This window comes from Pelmatolapia mariae, linkage group LG6, assembly GCF_036321145.2.
Source record: "Pelmatolapia mariae isolate MD_Pm_ZW linkage group LG6, Pm_UMD_F_2, whole genome shotgun sequence".
NCBI classification, from domain to species: domain Eukaryota; kingdom Metazoa; phylum Chordata; class Actinopteri; order Cichliformes; family Cichlidae; genus Pelmatolapia; species Pelmatolapia mariae.
This window is the reverse complement of record NC_086232.1, coordinates 33424678-33441563: the sequence shown is the minus strand read 5'-3', so window position 1 is coordinate 33441563 and position 16886 is coordinate 33424678. Positions and strand designations below refer to the sequence as shown.

Here is a 16886-nt window from a genome sequence, read left to right as displayed (position 1 = left end):
TAATGCGTCTCTTGTTTGGAAGCCCAAAGGGAGAAGATTACTCCACTGCTATCCTGAAGCAGAAGCATAGACCAAACAGGCTCATTGTGGATGAGGCTGTCAGTGAAGACAGCAGCATTGTCAGCCTATCACAGGTGTGTGTAAGGTGTAAATATAGCCACACGGAGTCCTGTTTGTCTTCTTGTTAGACTGTAAGACTTATGTGTGTGAGTGTGTGTGTTTGCATTAGCAAAAGACAGAGGAGCTCCAGCTTTTCCGAGGAGACACCGTGGTGCTGAGAGGGCGGAAACGACGGCAAACAGTGTGCATCGTCCTGACGGATGACACCTGTGGAGATGAACGAATTCGGATGAACCGTGTGACGCGCAACAACCTGCGTGTCCGGCTTGGTGACGTCATCAGGTGCAGTGGACCTCATGCCTGTGGCTTTGAGTGTAGTGTGGAGCTATGATTTTACCATAATCCACAGGTGTCTGCTGATGTGCGTGTCATTACAGTATCCATGCCTGTCCTGATATCAAGTATGGGAAAAAGATCCACGTGCTCCCCATAGATGACACCATTGAAGGCCTATCAGGGAACCTCTTTGATGTTTTCCTCAAACCGTACTTTCTGGAGGCTTACCGGCCTGTGCACAAAGGTACAGCAACACCTCAGCTGCTAGTTATAGCACAATAAAATCAGCTGAGGTCACATTATAACATAAAACAGAAACTCAAAGAGCACAAGAAGCTGCTGTGAATGTAGTGGCTTCTCCTTTTCATTGTTAGGTGACATCTTCTTGGTGAGGGGAAGCATGCGAGCTGTGGAGTTCAAGGTGGTGGAGACGGACCCCAGCCCTCACTGCATCGTTGCCCCTGACACAGTCATCTACTGTGAGGGAGAGCCAATTAAGAGAGAGGTCTGTGAGAGATTAAAGAGTCTGCTTTGTGTGATGTTAGTGTGTGTTAACATTTAAAGAACTGTAAGAAAACCCTTTTATATCAAAATTCTCCTATCTGGGGAATTATTGCAAGAAGTATTGCACCAGTTTGTTCCAGATTGTAGAGCTTATACTCTAAAGTCCTTTATGAAACTGCAAATTGCATGTATCATATTGGCAATGTGTTGTTGTACAAGAAATAAATAACATTAATCAGACTGCATTTGGGCTCATTTAAAATTAAACTAGTAAATATTCTTCTCACAGATTTGTTAATTTTTTGTTAGTTCATTGTATAAACTGTTGTTTCATTTGTTGCATCATCAAAAATAGACATATACTTTCACTTATTTCCAGCCACGACTCACTTCTCTCACATCTATATTAAATTATATTACAGAGCAACTCCATGAATCTCTGTGTTTGCTTGTATTGACCCCAGTTTTAGTTATTTTGAACTAACAATCTCCAAATACTTTTTAGAATAAACATTAGATGAAGATTGTCACTACATGGGGTTTATTTAGGTTTCTGCAGTTTTTTTTAGTGTGACATTCATTCTTCTTTCATCCCATCTGATTTCTTCCAGTTCCAGTAAAAAGAAGTCTCTTTTGTAGAACCGAACGTCTGACTAAGGACAAATGACTTTCTTGTTTCAGGATACTATCAAATTTATAAAAGTGGCTTAAAGGGACCTTTGACGATGCAAAGATATACGTGCATGCTGTTATACATAGCCTGTTCAGATAAAATGAACTAATATGGATTCCTGAATTCTCATTACTAAAGTCTGAATGTTCTTCTAGACTTCGGTAATCCAGTTATGACAACCTCAAGCACCCAAAGAAATCTCATCGCCTCATCTTTTAATCATTACATACAGTAATAAACTGTCTGGCTTTCTGGTGCATGACAGGATGAAGAGGAGAGTCTCAATGACATTGGCTACGATGACATTGGAGGCTGTCGGAAGCAGCTGGCCCAGATCAAAGAAATGGTGGAGCTTCCTCTTAGACACCCAGGACTGTTTAAGGCTATCGGAGTTAAGGTATCATGCACACACACACACATGCAGTTCAAAAACAAATTATCATCCCAGCCACCAATAATAGTGATTGTTTCCATTTTAACATGGCATCTTTTTTGCATTACTTGGTGTGTTCTTCCCTTCTCTCTCAGCCCCCCAGAGGTATCCTGCTGTACGGCCCTGCAGGAACAGGAAAGACCCTGGTGGCCCGAGCTGTAGCAAATGAAACTGGTGCCTTCTTTTTCCTCATCAATGGTGAGACTTTTGTCTACTGAGGCCTGAAAATGCCCAAATCTAAAGCACAGAAGGAAATAAATGACTTTCTGCAAAGCAGAATATTATGCAAATAAATGCAGCAAACAAACAAAAAATACTAGTAATAAATTAATTAAAACTTTGAGTTAATATGGTTTTGCATTTCTTTACTTTTGTAAAAACTGTGCTCCAGTTCTTTTTCTGTTGAGTGTCTTGTGTCAATTAACCAAGAGATGTAATACGGATTGAACCTTCTTTGAAAGGTAAAACAGAAATGCACAGTAAATAGAAAAAGGAAAAACAACAAACGTTTTACACAAAAACTCAAAATCTTTAAAAAAATAAACAGAGAGAAAAATTAAAAGGGGAATTTATTTATTTATTTACCTTTATTCAACCTGGAAGTTCTACTGAGATCACATCTCTTGCCAAGGTAGCAGTCATATATTAAAAATCCATTAAATACAACATAAAGTGCAAGATCTGCAACAAACTAACAACACACCAATAACTGCAACAAAAAATACTAGTGACCTTTCAAGAAAAACTTGAAAGGTCACTAGCTTGAGCAGTCAGCTGAATAACGAGAACCTGATTAGAGGTTATAGTGGTAAATAGTGGTTCTCTTGTTCTTGGCCCTGTGCAAGAGATGTTTGTAAAGTATCATTCTGTGACCAGGTCCCGAGATCATGAGTAAGCTGGCCGGAGAGTCAGAAAGCAACCTAAGAAAAGCATTTGAGGAGGCGGAGAATAACGCCCCTGCCATCATCTTCATCGATGAGCTGGATGCCATTGCTCCCAAGAGAGAGAAGGTAAACATGAGGGGACAATTCAAGAAACCTGTTTCTGCTTGGTCAGATCAAAGTGTCTGCAGAAAACTGGCTTTGAGCAAGTCTTTACTATCGGGTCATTCCATCGCAAATCAGCATGGACCTGTATGTGTGTGTATATATATATATATGTGTATATATGTGTGTGTGTGTGTGTGTGTGTGTGTGTGTGTGTGTGTATGTGTGTGTGTGTGTGTGTGTGTGTGTGTGTGTGTATAAATGGTCTGTCAACCAACTTTCAGGCATTTTTTTGCACATTGAAATCTAAATCTACTGTTTGGATTTCTGAATACTGGCTAGTTAAAATATGAAAAAAGTCTAGTCCCATGTTTCAGCACAAACTAATAAAAACTCTTCACATTGCAAAAAATAATTAGTTAGTTTCAATGTGCGTGGAAAGGGCCTGAAGGTGGGTCAATGGACCTTTTTCGGACCATTACAATTTTAGGCAAATCCGAGTTGGTCAAGCAGAAAATGTTCTAAAAATTTGCTGATTTAAGACGGGAGTGACCTAACCCCCTGTTGTTCTCCTGTGTCCATGTAAATAACAGTTAAATGTTTTTGACCACGTGTGAGCCTGTGTGTATGTACAGACTCATGGTGAGGTGGAGAGGCGTATAGTGTCCCAGCTCCTGACCTTGATGGATGGCTTGAAGCAAAGAGCTCATGTGATTGTCATGGCTGCAACAAACCGACCGAACAGTGTGGACTCGGCTCTGAGACGCTTTGGTCAGGAGAACCACACACACACGCACACGCACACGCACACGCACACGCACACGCACACACACACACACACACGCATTTACAAATATTGCAATTTCTTTCCAGGCAGGTTTGACCGTGAGATTGATATTGGAATCCCAGATTCGACTGGTAGATTGGAGATCCTGCAGATCCACACCAAAAACATGAAACTGGCTCAAGATGTCGATCTGGAGAGGGTGAGCCAGTGGAAAATGAATGAATGCTTTAATATAAAATTAAAACTGAAATGGTGAGTTAAATAATAATAAATAAATCTGCTATTTTTTCATCAATCATCTTAAAGGCTCAAGCAAAAAAAGCCCCCAACTTTTTAAATTGTGGAGTTTGTGAACATTATACCAAAGCTAGTGGCTTCATAGTGTAGTAGTTTACACACAGTTACCAATCAAATGAAACATCCCTGAAGGGTGTAAAAATCTGCTAAATCACATATGTGGAGCTCTCTGCCGTGATGAAACCTTGTGACTAAGGGAACAGCTGAAAGCAGCTAGTCTGATAACAAAATTAATATCTTATAGCACTGTACTGGTAACAAGTCTAAAAATTAGCACTAGAAAGTTAAGGTGAGCATTTTTTGCAAGTAGAGCAACAAGAAGCACATCCTGTACCAAGGCCAGTGTCCTATTTTGCAATTATAAATAAACTAATCAGGATGAAAATGTGCATTTCTCTACCAAGGATCCACCTTGGCCCTCCTGCCCTGGCAGATGAATAAGGATCATTAGGTGCAGTAGGTCTTTTTGATATTCTTGTAATACAGCTTGAACTTATGGCAAGAGAGTATCATTTAATTAGAGTATTCCCCATAAATGTAAAGACTCTGATGATTCGTTATAACAGTTTTTACTGAAATAAAACTGAAATTTTAAATGGAATTTGTAATTAAATATGAAATCAAACATTCTGACAATGCCTCCTTTTGTTGCTGTAAGTTTTGCAATTTGTATTAGACTGTATGCATTATAATATCAATTGTAAACATAACCTTCTCTGAGAAGGGGCGATATAGGAATCTATGCAGCAAACTAATGATATTTATTCAAATTATTTTTTTTCAATTATTTTTTTTTATCAATATAGGGTCAGTTTAATTTAATATAGTTGAATGTTAGGGTGATATAAGCAAACTCACCAAATACTTAAACTTCTGAACCTTAAATTTTGTTTTCCTTTTAACTGATTTAATACTTTTATGTGCTATTTTCTTCTTCTGTAAATCCCTTTGTGATTCTTGTCAGTAAAAAAAATGTATATGAATAAATATTATTTGCATGCTTTATACTTAGCATGTTAATATTAATGTGATTTATTTAAAATACTCCAGATTGCCACAGAGACCCATGGCCACGTGGGTGCTGACCTGGCTGCTTTGTGCTCAGAAGCTGCTCTGCAAGCCATCCGGAAGAAAATGACCCTCATAGATCTGGAGGATGAGACCATCGACGCTGACCTGCTCAACTCAATGGCTGTCACTATGGATGACTTCCAGGTACAAAAGACATAAATGCACATGAATTTAGCTCTTTGTGTTGGTAGAACTATAAGAATTGAGTGAAAGAACAACATATAACATGAATGTGAGATGCATATCAATATTTCTTGAGGAATTAATAAATGAATAGATATGCATCTCTTTACCAAACGTCGCCCCACTTTAGTGGGCTTTAAGTCAGAGCAACCCATCAGCTCTGAGAGAGACGGTTGCAGAGGTGCCTCAGGTCAACTGGGAGGACATCGGCGGACTGGACGAGGTCAAGCGAGAACTCCAAGAGCTTGTCCAGGTGGAAGAAACATTCATGCATTAATTTTGCCACAATACTACAAACACAAGCTCAATCCATAATCTGTGAATCTTCATCTTGCTTCACCATAGTACCCTGTTGAGTATCCTGACAAATTCCTGAAGTTTGGAATGACCCCATCTCGTGGAGTTTTGTTTTACGGCCCTCCAGGCTGCGGGAAAACCCTACTGGCTAAGGCCATCGCCAATGAATGCCAAGCTAACTTTGTCTCGATCAAAGGACCTGAGATGCTCACCATGTGGTTTGGAGAATCAGAGGCAAATGTTAGGGATGTGTTTGATAAGGTAAGAGTGGAGAGAGAAAAGTGTGAGCTTGATACAGACTAAAGTACTCTATCAAATCTGTAGTTCTGGCTTTACACTTTAACCTTTCTTGACCTCTTGACCTTTTCCTTCTGCCTCCAGGCCAGACAGGCAGCCCCCTGCATCTTGTTTTTTGATGAGCTAGACTCCATCGCCAAATCTAGAGGAGGCGGTGCAGGTGATGCAGGTGGTGCAGCTGACAGAGTCATCAACCAGATACTCACAGAGATGGACGGCATGTCGGACAAAAAGAACGTCTTCATCATCGGTGCCACAAACAGGTGCCCACATTTTTGCGTGTCTGTATTGTACAGATGTTAATAAATGAAACTCTTTACCGACTTTTCTTCTCACTTTTATCCTTCCTCTCATCATCCCAGGCCAGACATCATAGACCCAGCCATTCTGCGGCCAGGTCGTCTGGATCAGCTCATCTACATCCCGTTGCCTGATAAGCCATCTCGCACAGCAATTCTTAAAGCCAATCTACGCAAATCCCCTGTTGCAAGAGTTAGTGATACACACATACAAAAACCAATTGCTCTATACAGTTAGATTCATAAGTTTTGTAAAATTACACAATTTTGAAATTTTACCCATGTACACCACCACAGTGGATATTAAACTCAATCGATGTGTGATTGAAGCGCAGACTTTCAGCTTTAATTTAGGGTGTTTAACCAACAGATTGCATTAACAGTTTCAAAACGGCAGCAGTTTTTATGCATAGTTCCCCATTTTCAGAGGCTCAAAAGTAATCAGACAAACTAAAATAATTTTAAATATAGGAACTGCTATTTGCTTTCAATGACTGCCTTAAGTCTAAAATCCATGGACCTCGCCTAATGATGTGTTTTTTCCCCTGATACGCTTTGCCAGGCCTTTGCTGCAGGCTAAAAAGTAATTGGACAATTAATCCAGAAGCAGTTATGTGGCCAGATGAGTCCTGCTCCCTGAGTATTCCATGACAAATTAACCAGATAAAAGACCTGTAGGTGATTCCAAGTGGTGACGCTGCAATTTGTTCACTGGAGCCATCAATATGAGATACAAAATGAGACATTGAGGCAAGTGAGGGCAGCTATAATCAGACTGAAAAACAAAATAAACCAAAATACATCAGAGAGAGCAAAAACTTTAGGAGCAGCTAAACCAACCATCTGAAGCATTTTTCAAAAAATTGAATTGAACAACAAATTCCCTGAAAAACCAGAGAAGACATATAAAGTGGATGATCAGAATGATTTCCTTGTTTGAGAGGAAAAACATCTTGATGCATTCTCAATCATCCAGGAAAGTAAATCTCCAAAAGTTGATTCTGTTCATCTGGACGTACCCACAAAACGCTACGTCCAGATGAACAGAATCAACTTTTGGGGAGAGGAAAAACAATTTCACAACATCTAGCCAAATCAAGAATACTCTAGAAGAGCATATTATTGCAAGTCTACAATCAAGAGATGCCTTCATGAATGGAAATCAAGTGAGTTTACAATAAGGTACAAACCACGTATTACAATCCAGAATAAGGTCGGATTAGATTTTGCCACAAGACATATAAAATCCCATCCACTTCTGGAAAAAAATATCTTGTGACAGATAAAGCCAAGATTGAGTTGTACCAAAATGATGTGTAGAGAAGGAAAGAAACAGCTCCTAATCAAAAGCGTAACACATCATCTGTAAAACATGGTGGAGACACCATTATGGCATCGGCATGTACGGCTGCTACAACTGCGACTGTAGTGTTTATAGATGATGTGATTCTGATCAAAAAACCAGGATGAAATCTCAAGTGTCTCCTCAGATTCAACTAAATGCTGTGAAACTGATCAGACAGTGCTTCAACCAAATAAAACATGCTTTTCAGTTACTGAAGACAAAACTAAAGGCACAAAAATAGCAACTGAATGTGGCTTCAGTAAAGGCCTGTCACAGCCTCTCTAGAGAGGAAACACAGCATTTGATACCCATTGGTGCAAGAGTTTGGAATTTTTCCTCATTATTCTGAAAAATCCCTGTATTTACAGTTATGTTAGTTTGTCAAATGAATTTGAGCCTCTGAAAATGAGCAGACTGTGGATAAAAATGACTGAAATTCCTAAACAGCTTCAACTTTTGTTGAATCCCTTGACTTCAATCACATCTTCACTGTTTGATTTAAAACCCACTGTGGGAGTGTACAGAAACAGAAGTTATTTTTTACACTGTCTTAGTTTCTGTCTTTTACTCTTCCTCTTGTCTTCAGGATGTGGATCTTGAATACCTTTCTGGTATCACAGATGGATTTTCTGGAGCTGATCTGACAGAGATCTGTCAGCGGGCCTGTAAGCTGGCCATCCGTGAGGCAATAGAGGCCGAGATCAAGGCTGAGCGTCAGAGGCAGAACAGACCAGGCGTCCCTATGGTCAGCTGCTCAAGCTTGTTTACACCAAAATATAATGTATTATAGAAGAAAATGCTAATTGGGCTTCTCTGGCTTTCTTTTATTATCTCTACAAATCACATCTCAAAGTTGTACCAGGCTGTGTGTGCATGGTACAGACAGAGACTGTGGGAGATAAAACGTTCCCTAAAGGGCGGCTGTGTGTTTTGTAACTTTCAGCCTTTGGACTGGGAACACACACACACACACACACACACACACACACACACACACGTTCAAAGTGTATTATTTTTGCATGAAATCCTTATCTGGGTTTTTTTCTGACTGCAGGATGAGGACTTTGATCCAGTCCCAGAGATCAGGAAGGACCACTTTGAAGAGGCGATGCGATTTGCCCGTCGCTCTGTTAGTGACAATGACATCCGCAAATATGAGATGTTTGCTCAAACTCTGCAACAGAGCCGAGGTTTTGGAAACTTCAGGTGCACATGCTTATCAAACATGTAGTTGTGGACAAGCCAGTCTTGTTTTAGTTGTACTTGAAACTCTTTTCTCCCCACCCAGGTTTCCTTCTGCTACTGGTTCCCAGTCTGGAAGTCAAGGCTCTGGATCTGGGAGGCCGAGTCTGTACAGAGATGAAGGCGATGATGATCTCTACCAGTGACAAAAACTGCAGTCAGCTACTGTGTACTGCTTCTCTGGAGGAATGAGACAGATGATTAAAGGAAGTAAAAAATTGTAAACAAAAAAAACAAAACAAAAAAGAAAGGAAAACTTTTTCAAAATTTTAATAAAATCATAAAACAAGAGGGTGAATAATAAATCATTTTCTGTATGACTTTATCAGTCTCTCACATCATTGGGAATTTTGGCCCACTCCTCTTTACAACATTGTTTCAGCTGTGCACAGATGGCATTACTTTTGAATACTTTGATACACAGCAAACTTCATGGGTGTCCAGGTCCTGTGGCTATAAAACAAACCCAAATCATGACCCCTCCACCACTGTGTCTGTCAGTTGATATGATGTATTGGTATTTGATTTGCTGTGTTTGTGCAGTATGGCTAAATATCTCCAGTAAAATCTGTCTAAGGATATTGTTCTAGAAGTCTTATTGATTGTTTGGATGCAACTCATGAACGTTAACATTTAACATACTAACTGAGGTCACTGTAGAGTCGGAGATGTAGCTCTTAGGATTTTATAGTTTGTCTGAGCATTGCACGGGTGAATTTTTTGGGTGACTGGTGTCACCTGAATGCTCATACCTGAATGCTCCAGACCAGCAGAATAATATTTGTTTTACTGTCCCCACGCAGTCAATTTATAAAACAAGTCTAAAATCTTGTTACCCTAACAACATGCTTTGGTTGTCACTGTGATCAGTTTGCACTTTTCTGTTTAACAGTTAAGAAATGAATAAAAACTTCTTCTTCTTGAAAATTTGTATTTTATGAGTAGCGTTAGCAGCAGTGAGTCTCTATATGACAAAGCTTGACTCAGCAAGCAGAAGGTCTTGGATCAAGCTACAAGCTAAATACAGGCTTATTTTAAATTCCTTTCACGCTCACTGGGAGCATCATGAAGATGTTCACACTGTGCTGATAAGTAGTATACTGAACGTGATTTGTACTGTGTACCAAATATTATCATATAAGAGCTTTTTCACACAAGTGATTTTGCCATGTTACAGTTTAAATGACTTGCATTTTTCTTTAAATAATAAAATGAATAAGTTGAAATGTGGGTTTACATAAATTTTACTTGCCCGAAGGAATTTTCTTGTGCTCTTAAGTAAAAAACAAAACATGTGTGCAAACACACAAGCACTGTTGCTTCACATCAACACTGGTTCATTTGTACAGTTGTTGTTAATTTATTTATTAAATGATCAGAAAGCCCAGGAAAATGATCTGCAAAAACAAATCTTTACTGCATACAGAGTGGCTGTACTTAAGTACATAGTCACCTCCAGAGCCCCATTCTTAGCCAGGAAAAGCCCCAATTTAGATACATTTTCAGGGTCTTTGTTTCATACACCATCACTCAAAGCTATATAGTTAACTAACATGACCATAAAAATAATAATGAATTAATTACAATTTAAACATTAATAATATTAGTTATATTAATCATTAATAATAATGAAAATGTAAGCTAGTTGATGAGGTTTCAGCTCTGGAAAAATTAACTTTGTCTTAATGTATGCTCAATTATCCATGTAAGGAAGTCCCAAAAAGTTGACTCTGTTTTTCTTGATGCAGCGTTTTCAGTGGGAGAAATGTTTTGTTACTCACAATTTCTTCAGTGTTAGACTGATTTATTTAATTTAATTTAATTAATTACAAATTTGAAACACTAAACTATGGTATAATTATGGAGGACCACAAGAGCCACGCGCATCGAAATAAAAAATTCTGTGCTTAATTTTAATAAACTGATTTTTAAAATGCTTTTCAAGTCTTCATTTCAAAAAACATTTTCAAATTGCACTTTAATAAACTGCATTTCAAAATCCTTTTTTGAATTGCACTTTAATAAACTGCATTTCAAAATCCTTTTTTGAATTGCACTTTAATAAACTGCATTTAAAAAAAACATTTTCGAATTGCACTTTAATAAACTGCATTTCAAAAACCATTTTCGAATTGCACTTTAATAAACTGCATTTCGAAATCTATTTCCCTTTCCTGTTCACTCAGGGATTAACATGTGGATTAGCAGTTGGATTAGCAGTTGGATTAACAACTTCATTTTAAAAATCCTGCTGCTATTCAAATTAGCCACACCGTGGGATGTAAGGAGCTCTCTGATTGGTTGGTCAGACACAGGCTGTCTGCCAGCCTGGATTTTTCTAGCTCATAGCTTCGCCCTGCTATGAAGCGTGTGTGCTTGTACAAAGGCCATTCAGCCTCGGGATTTACACTCGGCTCGACACGGATATGTGAAGAATGAAGGGATCCTGCAGCGAAACGGAGAGCGCAACCTCTGACTGAGTGCCTGTTTACGCAGTCTGACCACCTGTTGAAGGTAACGTGCTAACATGGCTAAGGCTAGCATCACCACACGTAGCCCCGTTATTTTAAGGTCATCTTAGCTTATGAAAGTTTTACGTCGCAGCTGTACGAGCTAGCTACGTGTTTTGTAAGCTGCTGTGCTCTTCACAAATAAAGCTGGAAGCAGCTCAGACCGTTAGAACCAGCACTGAGGCCTGTTACATTTATACAGTGTTAGAGCAATGGCTGCAACCTACAGCCTTTAAACTAGCGATTACAATGCTGACAGTAAACTCGTCAGTCCAAATGTTACCACATTACTTTGTGATACTTAGAGTTAAAACAACTGAGACAGGCTGATTAAAATAACAGCTGTCAGTTCTCTCATTCCTTATATCAAGACTGGAGATCACACTACTGATTTCAGTTCATTTAATATGTGAGTGCACAGATTCATTCTCAACTGGACATAAACGATGATCAAAGGTTGTATATATGATGAAGTCATCAAATCCCAGCCTCTAACACAGTGCGCTGAATCTTTGAATGTCCAGTATATTCTAATCAGTGCAATTTCAGCATTCACTGAACCTACAGTATCTACACCTGTGTGGCAAATGTGTGGTAAACATACAGATAATGAAATTTAATTATTAATACAATATACATCATGAGAAACGAAAGCTGAAATTGATTCAGTTTAGTACTTTTCTCTGTATGCTCTGTGATTATAGAGGGCTTAAATTCTGTGATATATACTGTAAATGATTTTCACAGAGGTCTTAAAGTACTTAAATCACTGCTGATAGTCTGGTTGTTTATATTTTCAAGTTTTTGTGTCTGTAGGGCTGTTTGATGACGATTTGGACTCCTCTGGGAGATGAGGACACACCCACATCTGTTCCATACTGCAGCCATTGATGGTGTTACGGCTCTGAGTCAGCTTTAGGCCATCAGATGCACACACTGGAAAACCAGCACCTGGACTTCATGCAGGAGAGACGGCCTCAGTGATGATGGACTCTGCATCCTCTACTTTACCTCCTAATCTCTTTCTCTTTAACACACAATTAAAATCACTCCAAAAGAGTGTAAACTTACTGAGGAAGTCTCTAACTTGTACACATTTGTACTTTTACTTGTTTTATGAGTTATTTTTAAGAAGAGTAAAGTTATTCACATAAAGTTTTTATTCTTCTGTATTTATTCTTTTGTATCATGTGCCACTAGGGCTGCCACGATTAGTCGACTAGTCACGATTACGTCGACTATCAAAATCGTCTACGACTGATTTAATAGTCGATGCGTCGTTTGAAGCTTTGTAAGATCCCAAAAGACGCAGGAATAAGTAGCAGGATTTAAGAGTGTAATAACGGACTGAAACAGAAGATGGCAGCACTGCATGTACAAGGATGCCAGCTGCCGTTAAACCCCGAAGAAGAAGAAGTAGCTCTGTCCCAGAATTCATAACGCAGCCCAGCTCAGTTGTCAACAATGGCGGCAGCTAGTTAGTTTTAATATTACTCTTATTATTCTTTCTGGGTCACAAAATAAACGTTTAACATATTTTCAGGCGAGAATGTAGCTGTGTAAACCTCAAATATCTGCTCAGTTTATCAAGACACCACATATTTTCAAAAGCGCTCCGACGTTTTCGGAGACGTCTGTTACCCACTAGCTCGATAGCTAGCCGGGGGCAAGGCTCACTAGAGCCGCTGAGAACACCGGACTCCCGGCAAATCATTTTCAAACCCACCGCCGTCTTTCGCTACTCAGGTTAAACATGCATAAGTCACTTAGATAACTTAAAAATGTTATTGTTTGGCTTTTTTTTAGTATTTTATTTGTTCCTGAGCAATGTTCCCTCTAATTTTTCATGTGTCTGAGCGAACACACAAACTCCCTGAGCGGTCCCTTGGACCACTGTGAGCGACATCAGATGTGTGCACTGTGGTCACGCCAGCATCTAGTCCATCCAAGTTACATGGTTTATTAAAATTATCAAATTACGGCATTTACATTTATGTTAGACTACTTTTAAACTGCTTTAGCCCATTTACAATGAAAATGTAAAAAAAAAAAAAATCTTGTTCATGACCTGTGTAGTATGTTAACACTATTGGAAGTAAAAATAACTTGAACTCCAATTTTGAAAACACAACTTTCTTTATTTTTATTTTTTTTTTATAAAGCTCTGACTTGTATTATGAGTCTGAGTCTGTGGTCTGTGAGAGAGTCCTGTAACTCTGTCTGCAAAATACAGTAAATAATGACCCAATGTTGGGCAATTAATTATATAGTTCTTCAAAAGAGTTACTCAGTTTGGGAAACAACAAAGTTTTTTGCAGCTATTTTTTTTAAATGCAGCCAATGCATTTTTAAATAAACATTTCAAACTATTTACAGAACAATCAGCTGTTCTGCATCAAACTTGATGCCACACAAATTATTTGTGCCACTCCAAAACATAATTTCTGTCCACTATGAGATAAAGGAGAACAACAGCCTGATACCTGCAGGCCTGACAACAGGAGATGTATCACTCCTGTAACACCTGTAACATTCAGCAGTCGCCTCATTGTTCTGACACACACAACAAAACTATTGACTACACTACACACTAACTACACAAGATTTGCGCTAAACGTCTCAAATCTCTCACATCTCAAAACACCGCCGTCACTCCTAAAACTTCCTCCCGTTTCTTAACAACTAGATGCCACGTTGCCATATCATTTTTTGATTGGTCGACATGGTACTTTTTTTGGACGAATAGGAAAGAGAGAGGGTTGTGGGGGTTTGCTTTTGCTCACAGGCAGGGGCGGATCTAGAGAAATTTTCTTAGGGTGGCATGAGGGTGGCAAAGAAATCAAATGGGGTGGCAAAATCAAAGCCTTTTTCCCCCCCCAAACACATATGCAGGTGGTTACATACATTCAAATGCAGTAAGTATACACTTTTTCATATAAATATGATCTATAACTTAATTGTTGTCTGTAGCCCACATAATTACACACTTTAGTTACATAAAACATGTGAGTTTTGAATATGTACTGTATAGCCTGTATAATAAATAAATATGTAGCCCAATAAGTATAAAATCCAGAAAGCTACACATGGGGCGGTTCATTTACAAACACAAGTCTAACTTAAGTTTCACACTGTTTTTTTTTGTTAGAAAACAATCACATTGTTACATGCTTAAATTACACAAAATGTCAGAAATCTGCACTGTCATGAACAAAAATTTAAACCTAATTTTTCATGATTTGTTGGATTAACCCACTGAGGTCTGAAATACAACCGGTCTTTTTTGACTCCTTTGAGTTTACGTTTGTATTTCCCCCTCAAATTGTTTCATTTTATTTTTTCCCCTTGCCTTGTTTGGTATCACTCTTTTCAGCTCAACTGAATTTAGTTGTTTTTTTCACTGACATACTGCATTAGTATTACTGATCTGAAATCACACAAAGAACTTAAAATCCTAGTAGTATTTTTTTACTGTAAAAAAAACCACAGACATGTTGAGTAAATTTTTATGAAATGCAAATATAAATTGTACATTTTGTAAACAAATACAACTATTTATCTAAGAATGCAGCCAATACACCTGCTGTTTTTTTCATTTTGTACAACCATTTAAAAATATTACTAAAACTAAAATGAGAGAACAATCAGGTTTCGCAATAAGATGCCCCACAAATAATGTGTGCCAGTAAAAAAAAGTTTGTCCACCAAAAGACAGAGGAGAACAGCACAGGGATAAACCTGCAGGCCTGACAACAGGAGGTGTATCACTCCGCTGGTTTTCTACTTAGTGACAGTGTTTACATTGCAAATATGCCTTTGTGACATTCATTAGTGCCCTCACTAACACACAAAACAAAACAACGACTACACAACAGAACAACTACACAAGACAACACAACACACTAAGTATACAAGACAACACAACACACTAAGTATACACTCCACACTAAACGTCACAAATCTCCCACATCTAAAAACTCTCTCTCTCTCTCTCTCCCTCACTCACTCACTCACTCGCTTGCTCTGTCTCGCTGCCGTTACCGTCACTCCCAAAACTCTCCCCTCTTCCTAAACAACCAAATCCCACGTGTTGACTTTTTTTTAAATTGGTCGACATGGTACATTTTTCCACCGACAGGAAATTGGTGGCTTTTTTTTCCCTTTATTTACTGTTTTCGCGCTGTCCTTAGAAAACGCTTAAAACACACACACACACAGAAAAAAACGTGATGACAGTATTTAGAAAAAAGCATGGCTTATATATATTATCATAACTCTGGATTTACTGGCCTGTAATTAAAATTTAAAAACGCTGAAGTCCGAACTTTCAATGTGGGCTGAAATAGAGACTCAGCGTGGCTGCAGCTTGTTGCTGTGTCAGCTTACATCAGTCATGTGATTTGGAGGTGCAGCGTGTCCGTGGACCACAGAGGGTTAATAACACTCACCTTCCTTCCATTTCCGGAGTGCAACAACCAACCACCTGTGTAAAATCCGAAATTCCCATGGTGTTGTTCAAAATGTGCTCTGGCACAATCATAAGCATCGCTTGCTACTGAAAACAAGAAAAAAGCCGGTCTGCACTATGGGCTGAACCATTTGTTAACGGTGGAGGGGGGGAGGGGGGGGGGGGGATGGGACACTATGCAATATATTCAGTTTTAGCATTTATATTCACTGTTGACTGTAACTACGCTCAAACTGTTAATGCTATCTTATTTTAATAAACAACACTGTTATATGCAAAACTGGGGTGGCACTTGGGGTGGCAAGGGATCATTTTAGGGTGGCACTTGCCACCCCATGCCACCCTTCTAGATCCGCCCCTGCTCACAGGCTTTCGAGCCTTTTTCCTTATAAAACGCCGTTTTTACCGTTTCTTCCCGCAGTAAATATAAACAACGATAGTATTCAGGAAGAAAACCAAACATTGCAGGTATTTTTATCATAACTCTGGTTTTACGTGGCCTATCAACACAATTTAAAAACTGGTATAAAGTCCACACTTTTTCCGTCAATTGTTCCGTCTGTCCTGCTCACCTCTCCAATGGTTGGACACGTTGTCGTTAACGTGGCTTCACTCCACATCAGCCACACCGCTTTGCTCGCTAAAACACCGGTGTCGGCACATAAGGACGCTGTCATAGCCTGTCAACCACATTGATTGGCTGCGTATATACGAATCTGAATCGCATTATTGGCTGGGCTATGGGATAAGGTGGCATCGTTCTAATCCCATATGGGAGCAGCCAGTCACTGACTGACTAACACTGCAAAACAGAACTGTTAAAGTTTTAATTTTAATTTCAATTCAGGTTAGATTTTTTTTTGTGCCCAACGCAGATTTTCTGTGCGCAGAGACCGTGCCAGCAGTGCGCAATTGCGCACGTGCGCAGCTTAGAGGGAACATTGTTCCTGAGTAAATCGGTTTGCCTGAGATTAAAGTTATAGTTTTTACACAGCTGAATAAACGTCAAGCAGACAACTGGTTATCAGAAGTGTGAGATGCTCGAGAATATACTCCGGTGTCCCGTTACATTTTAGATAGCAAGGAGTTTATTAAACT

General features: G+C 39.1%; 1 protein-coding gene across 1 annotated transcript; it reads left to right on the top strand.

Moving 5' to 3' along the window:
- Positions 1 to 235: 235 nt before the first annotated feature.
- LOC134628691 (transitional endoplasmic reticulum ATPase-like) lies at positions 236 to 9892 on the top strand. The gene is made up of 16 exons (XM_063475438.2): positions 236 to 402; positions 498 to 640; positions 771 to 901; positions 1839 to 1970; positions 2102 to 2204; positions 2883 to 3016; positions 3628 to 3763; positions 3866 to 3978; positions 5127 to 5291; positions 5461 to 5583; positions 5676 to 5888; positions 6009 to 6187; positions 6287 to 6416; positions 8155 to 8313; positions 8623 to 8774; positions 8857 to 9892. The coding sequence occupies exons 1-16, from the start codon at positions 350 to 352 to the stop codon at positions 8954 to 8956; spliced, it is 2166 nt and encodes a 721-aa protein (XP_063331508.2). The 5' UTR covers positions 236 to 349; the 3' UTR covers positions 8957 to 9892.
- Positions 9893 to 16886: the final 6994 nt, after the last annotated feature.

Coding starts and splice junctions, on each gene's coding strand:
- LOC134628691 (XM_063475438.2), top strand. CDS start 350: ATGAACCGTGTGACGCGCAACAACCTGCGTGTCCGGCTTGGTGACGTC. Junction 3,979..5,126: donor AAGATGTCGATCTGGAGAGG/GTGAGCCAGTGG, acceptor AAAATACTCCAG/ATTGCCACAGAGACCCATGG. Junction 8,775..8,856: donor CGAGGTTTTGGAAACTTCAG/GTGCACATGCTT, acceptor CTCCCCACCCAG/GTTTCCTTCTGCTACTGGTT.